Consider the following 7,470-nt stretch of genomic DNA (forward strand, 5'->3'; position numbering starts at 1 on the left):
CCAAAACTAAGATTGTAAATGAACAAATGTCCTATTAATAGTTTAATGTATGTTCCAGAAAAGAATTACGACCTGAAAATTTTGTCTGCATTTAAACTAATTGCTTTGTTTTCAAGTTGAAGTACCCTGTTTTTTTCCCCAAACTTTACAGTCACATCTCTTATCTGTACCACTCAATGCTTACCCATTTTGTTTCCATATATATAGACAGCCCCCTTCTCTTCCAACAATCAAAACACAAACTTTTCTCTGCATTTTTTTGTTTCTCTTACCTATCAATTGTCCCTTTTTTGCTTGTAATTTATCTTCATGGTTGCCATGGTTTCTGCATATTTCTTCGTGTTTCTAGCTCTCTTTGGCATGGTTGCATCTGACCCTGATCATCTCCAGGATCTCTGTGTAGCTAACAAAGCTGCAGGTACATGTATATATATATATAGTTTTCTGTTCGTTTTCTTACTCAGGAATCGTGTATATTTTATGGTACTGGAATATATACAATTGTAGGAATAAAGGTGAATGGATTTCCTTGCAAGGAGGAAGCGAATGTTACGGAAGCTGATTTTTTCTTTAGCGGTTTAGCCAATCCAGGAGTCATCAACAATTCAGTGGGATCAGTGGTAACAGGAGCCAATGTGGAGAAAATTCCAGGGCTCAACACCCTTGGAGTGTCACTTGCTCGCATTGACTATGAACCTGGTGGCCTTAACCCGCCCCACACTCACCCACGTGCCACTGAGATCATCTTTGTTCTCGATGGTGAATTGGATGTTGGGTTCATCACTACATCAAACAAGTTGATCTCCAAATCCGTCAAGAAAGGCGACATATTTGTCTTCCCCAAGGGACTGGTACATTTCCAGAAGAACAATGGCGAGAAGCCAGCTTCCGTGATTGCAGGATTCAACAGCCAGTTGCCTGGAACTCAATCTATTGCCGCTACATTGTTTACTTCGACACCCCCAGTGCCAAACAATGTATTGACCAAGGCCTTCCAAATTGGCACCAAGGAAGTCGACAAAATAAAAAATAAGCTTGCCCCTAAGAAAAGCTAAGCTAAATGAGGCATCGAAGAGGCTAACTAAGGCAAAACCATCAAATTCTAGTTTCCATGGATGATACTACTTTTGTATGAATAATATCTCAAATTTCATAACGTTTTGTGGGTAATAATGATCAGTGCAGATATTCGTATATAAACATATTCTATTTCTATGGAATTGAATAATGGAAATTTAAGACCAAAAGGTTGTTTGGAGCAATGTAGCAATGGCCATATTTTCATTTTAAATATCTATAATTTATATTAGTATGGTTCTCAACCTACTTTTCTCCTGGTAATTTTTAACCTATCCCATTAAGGATAGATATTGGGCACAAGTTTTAAAGCTACTTCATACTTAATGTGAGGATTGTACCCTTAACTATTGATTAAGATAAGAGAGATATTTACCATCTCACTTAATTTAGATTCGTATTAATTATTATTTTTTTATATTTAACTATTGTAATATTGAAGCTTGTTGGTGGGCGTCACCAAGGCTCTTTGATTCTCATCCTGCTGCTCTTAGCCATGGAGCTGGTGTTTTTTGGTCTCTTCCTACCAGCAACACCATGAAGCATGGTTATAGGATCCTTTACATGTAAGGCCGATTGCTCATGCAATTTGGGATCCTCATTTTGGTCAACCAGCGGTGGAAGCTTTTACTAGGGGGTGCTCCTGGTCCAGTAAATATCGCTTCCCTTGTGTTTATCAGTGGTGGTATACAAGCGGGTTACGTACTAATGAAAATATTTATACTGGAGCCCTTTTTCTATTATTTCTTTCTACTCTATCCTTAATAGTGGGTTGGTTACACCTACAACCGAAATGGAAACTGAGCATTTCATGGTTCAAAAAAGCCGAATCTTGTCTCAATCATAATTTGTCAAGACTATTCGGAGTAAGTTCTTTTGCTTGGATAGGGACTTAGCCCATGTCGCTATTACTGGATCCCAGGGGAATATGTTCGATGGAATAATTTCTTAAATGTATTACCACACCCCCAACTATAAAAAAAAGGCTTAATTTTTATTTATCAGTATTTTACAAATTATTAATTTGTCTTTATTAAAGTTTTGATATGGAATATGTTTTGAATTATTTTTTTATGAATTATCCATACAATTTACAATTACATCATTTCAATTAAAAAAATATGGCCTAAATGCTTTTGTGCTTGCTTAAACCAACCAAGGGAAATGCCTGTTATTTACTGAGTAGTTAAACTCACCCATCTTTGAATATTTTTACAGGTCCTAACTTTGCTAGTAAACGTAGGAAGTTTGGGGAGTGATAATTTAATATATTATTACATTTCTTTAGAACTTTCAAGATATTTCAAAGTGTTAGATTTTCGATACTACTAGACTATTAAAAGTTTAAGTTTTATGAATATTTTATTATTAAGTGGATGTCCATCAAAATATAGACTTTGGAGAAGCATTGTAGATTATTCTCATTGATCAATAAAATACGCTCTCTCTTTTGCACTCTCATTTTGTTTATTCTTTACTCTCTATCTTTTTATTTTATAACATGTTATCAATATGGTTCCCTTTTAATTGTTTTTATCCATAAGTCACAAAAAATATCCCCAAATTTATTGTTGTCGATTGCCTCCTAGAGCTGTTGCTATTTCAATTGAGGCTTGTGCTTTATGGAACTGAAATATAGCAATAAGCCCAAGGCCTTCCAACAAACAGTTCGAGAAAGGAGGAAGAATTGATAGTTTTGTTGATGGTGTCAATAAAATTAAACGAAGAGAAATTTCATTTAATCATGTGTCACGTTTTCCCACATTGACTATAAGAGCACTTTCATAATATCTGCTTGCAACTTTTGTTAAGGTATCTACACGCCCAAACTTTAAGTTAATCTTAATTATTTTCCTACTCAATTTTTATTACAGTACCAAGAAATTTGAATAATTTAATCGTATTTGTTATTTTGTGCATGCTCAAACTTTGGTAAAAAAAATTTAAGTCTTTAACATTAAGAATTGCATAAGAAAATATATTTTGAAACAACGGAGTGTTTGTGTCAAAAGATTTTTTTTTATGTTGAATTTAATGTTTCCGTGGATGCTAAATTGTTATTTAAGAAATGCAGAATACCTGAAACTCTAATTTTGATACGGAAACTATTGAGGTTTATGCATATATTAATTTGGGTCAGTTATTATAATCGTATGTTAGCATGATTAAAATACATATTATGCATGAAAATTTATGTCTATTGGATGAGGTGATTTGATGCTTTACAAATACTGTATGTATAAATACTCTACGTCTTTTCTTATAAGTATTCTATGTATTTAATATGCATCTCCTTTAATTTCATCATAATATGATACCTGCTTTTTCATTATAGATATCATTCGCATATAAAATAGAGAAAAATATAGTTTACAGATTGTTTTATTATACACAGTTTACATTATGATTAAATTATTTTTTATTATAAAAATGTAAATGTTATCATTAATGCAAAGATTGTTTTAATACTTGTAATAGTACGTGATAATAACTAGAGTGAAGACGATGATGATTATGAAATAAAGAATCTATTGGGATGTTTATAAGTTTGTCCTACTAAATTTTTTGCATTCCCTAAAGTGAACACAAGCATAAAAGAAAATTTAAACTAATATTATTTCAATATTTTGTAGTACAAAATTAGTTGAAAGCTCCAGAAGAGCTAATATATCAATATCTAAAAAGAACAAAATTTATGATGGTTAATACATTGGTTTTAAAAGATATTCATTGTAATGGATCTCATTTTAAGATTGTGAATAAGGAACAAATTACATTTAATATGAACCACTATTGTTATAAATATCCATTTTGAAATGGTGAAAAAAGAGAGGATTGAGTTATTGATTTATATTTATTACTGTTATTATTAAATTGAATTGATTGTGACTATCTTTGTGATCTTCTTTTGTCATCATACTCATTAAGGGGTTGAAAGAAAAATATTTGAATGTGAAAGATCTACTTAAATTGTGGAATAATTTAAAAGAAAAATTATTGCGTGCAAATATGTAATGCAAATGTGCAAGTGTACTCGTCGATTCAAGTAATATAATGATGAGTGAGTATCATCTCCACAAGGTTCAGAAATTGATTACAATTGGTAAAGTTTTATTGTAGATTTAACTAATTAAACTGTACAAAAGAAACAGAGTATAAATTGATGAAAGGAATTAATGAATGAACTAATAATATCAATTATAACTGAAAAAATGACAAAGCAATCTAAATGTCTTGGCAATTCACAAAGAATAAGTAAATAGTATTTCTGTTGTTGAATGATAAAGGTTGGAATTACTCAAGGAATATTTTCATAACATAATAATGCCATGGAAAAATTTTGACTAACTACTGCCAAGAGAATTAGTACTGCAGTCTACTTCTTTCGAAAGTCAGACTTTAGTTATTATCCTAAGTTTGTGTATGTCTACAAGACTCATGAATGATAGCCACACTAACGTTCTTCAGCTGTATAGATCACAACTGCTATGTCTAGAGTCTTGTAATTATTCTTTCAAATACTCACCAGTATCAATCGATTAATAATCTGATGTATTTAATCCTTTCAGATTCAAATCCATCTAAGAACATAACATACAACCAATTATGTCTAGAGCTTGCATGCATGCATTCAAAATAAGCATAAATCGAATGAAACAGTAATTTTAATCAAATCATATCATAGACATTATAAATAATTTAATATTCACCCAAATAATTCCAACCCAAAGATAATTAGCTTATGGGTTAGGCAATGAAATCCAAAATTAAATCATTCATCTACATTCTTCAAGTTTTACAAATCACAAAAATCAAAACCAAGAAATATAGAACAAAGACATAACTGCAAGAAGTTCTCGCTACACTCCAACTTCTTCTCAAGATTTTACGCAAAACATAGGGCAGATTTCTCTTCCCTTTCTCCGCGACTGTGATCTCCTCTTTTTAATTGCTACCCTCTATTTCTCTTCTAAATTTTCCACACAATTTCTCCATAAGATTCTATTGTAGAGAGAGGAACCTCTCTCCTTTTCTTTTCTCCTCACAATCTGTGTGTCCTTCTTTTCTTCTCTCTGCTCCTTTTATAGGGTAGATATATCCCACTCACCATACATATTTTGCTCCTCTTTTTTAGGGTGATTTATCTGGTACACGTACAACTGGCTGAGAGTGACGTGGATTGAGTGCTGCGTCATCTTCCTAGAGTTGCCATGGCATTTCCTAGATAATTTAATATTCACCCAAATAATTCCAACCCAAAGATAATTAGCTTATGGGTTAGGCAATGAAATCCAAAATTAAATCATTCATCTACATTCTTCAAGTTTTACGAATCACAAAAATCAAAACCAAGAAATATAGAACAAAGACATAACTGCAAGAAGTTCTCGCTACACTCCAACTTCTTCTCAAGATTTTACGCAAAACATAGGGCAGATTTCTCTTCCCTTTCTTCGCGACTGTGATCTCCTCTTTTTAATTGCTACCCTCTATTTCTCTTCTAAATTTTCCACACAATTTCTCCACAAGATTCTATTGTAGAGAGAGGAACCTCTCTCCTTTTCTTTTCTTCTCACAATCTGTGTGCCCTTCTTTTCTTCTCTTTGTTCCTTTTATAGGGTAGATATATCCCACTCACCATACATATTTTGCTCCTCTTTTTTAGGGTGATTTATCTGGTACACGTACAACTGGCTGAGAGTGACGTGGATTGAGTGCTGCGTCATCTTCCTAGAATTGCCATGGCATTTCAGTTGGCAATCTATCCCACCATTTTTCATGGCAATGTTTCACCTCCTTCGTTCTCTTTTCCTCTTCTTGCCTCTTTCATCCTACCCGCACCTACTACCAAAGACTACCAAACCTCTTTCCAACAATTAAAAGTAACATAAATTTACAGTTAAAATATAATCTAAACTTTAGTATTTAATGCTCTAGTAATAAGTTTAAAATGTAAACATTTTTTTTAATTACAAGCAAATACTTCAGTTTAGAAGCCTGAAATATAACTATTTTCAAGAGTTATAAAAAATATGAGCAATTGAATATGGTAATTCCACCTAAAGCTCGTTATGGTTGGATGCACATGAAATTGCAACTTTTTAAAACTGTTAGTATAATTCTATAGTATTTAGAATAAGTTCTCAATTAAAATTAAGTGAAAAAATATTACTGATGAAAACTTGCAAGAGAAAACTTATTTAACTTTTCATACTTTAAATGTACTCCTATAGTAGCAATATCGTGAAAAAGAATTCAAGAGTTAAATATCATGTTTACTTATGATTGAACAAAAGTTCTTAATCATGAAACCTAACTATTCCCTGAAAAGAATGTAACAATATGTAATAAATGTCGCATACACATTAGTGAAATAAACAGTAATGTAAAATATTTATTTAAATCATAAGATTGAACCAGAACAATATAGATATACATATATATATAATCTGAAAAACAAAAATAAAGACTAGATCAAAATATTATACTCGTAGGCAGGCAGGAAAAAATAGACTGGTAGTTGAGGTCTGTTTTCACAGTTTCCGTAAGATAGATTCGACCACTCCTTTAATGTTGGAGAAACGTTGGTCGACTGTCTTCCAGGATACAACAACAAGATGAGCACGGCAGTAGCACAGCTGCAGTGATCAACTAACTGTAGCCTTGCCTTCGTCTATCACCGAAAACGATTCAAAAAATATGTAGGGAAAAGATCTCTTGAGTTTTTTTTGGAAAATTCAGTGTTTTTCTTTTCCTACAGATTATTTGATTTTAAATAAAATTCAAATGAAGAACTTTTGGAAATTTTGACTAATGGAGCCAATAACAACTGTGAATTAAGGAGCCATTAAACCCAAAGGCATATAAAGGCCCATGAATAATATATTTGTGTCTATAGTAGGTTTTATAATCAACGATCTGATTTATTTATGTCTATAATAGGTTTTATAATTAAATAATATATTTGATTAAAACATATCTAGTATGTAAATTTGTGTTAATAAACCAATAAATTTTATTTGGATTTGATTTAGTTCAAAGAATTGTTTAATGTAATAGTTCATACGTTTTATATTATTCCATTTCTTAATTATTTAGAGAAATGACATAAGCAATAGTAAAGTTCTATGAGCATGAATTTTAACACCCCTAACCCATATCCATCGTCGGAACAGGATTACGAAGCATTACCGGAGTTTACAAATCAAATAAACAAACATTTCATATCATATACATTCATGTCAGAAACCAATCAAAATTAAACATATTGTCCCTTATACAAGCCCTCAAGGCCCAAAATATGCATTAGAAACAAGTCAGGACTAGATCGGGTACTCAAAGAATTTTTCAAAAAACATTGAAATTTTTTAAAGCTGTAGGGGTCACACGGCC

General features: G+C 31.9%; 1 protein-coding gene across 1 annotated transcript; it reads left to right on the top strand.

Annotated features, from left to right (window-relative positions):
- LOC107910533 (germin-like protein subfamily 2 member 4) lies at positions 1-1,262 on the top strand. The gene is made up of 2 exons (XM_016838390.2): positions 1-418; positions 508-1,262. The coding sequence occupies exons 1-2, from the start codon at positions 310-312 to the stop codon at positions 1,053-1,055; spliced, it is 657 nt and encodes a 218-aa protein (XP_016693879.1). The 5' UTR covers positions 1-309; the 3' UTR covers positions 1,056-1,262.
- Positions 1,263-7,470: the final 6,208 nt, after the last annotated feature.

This window comes from Gossypium hirsutum, chromosome D08 (assembly GCF_007990345.1).
Source record: "Gossypium hirsutum isolate 1008001.06 chromosome D08, Gossypium_hirsutum_v2.1, whole genome shotgun sequence".
Taxonomy (NCBI): Eukaryota; Viridiplantae; Streptophyta; class Magnoliopsida; order Malvales; family Malvaceae; genus Gossypium; species Gossypium hirsutum.

Excerpts from the sequence above, each read along its gene's own strand:
- LOC107910533 (XM_016838390.2), top strand. The coding sequence starts at position 310 with ATGGTTGCCATGGTTTCTGCATATTTCTTCGTGTTTCTAGCTCTCTTT. Across the intron at positions 419-507 it reads TGTAGCTAACAAAGCTGCAG|GAATAAAGGTGAATGGATTT; the intron begins GTACATGTATAT and ends ATACAATTGTAG.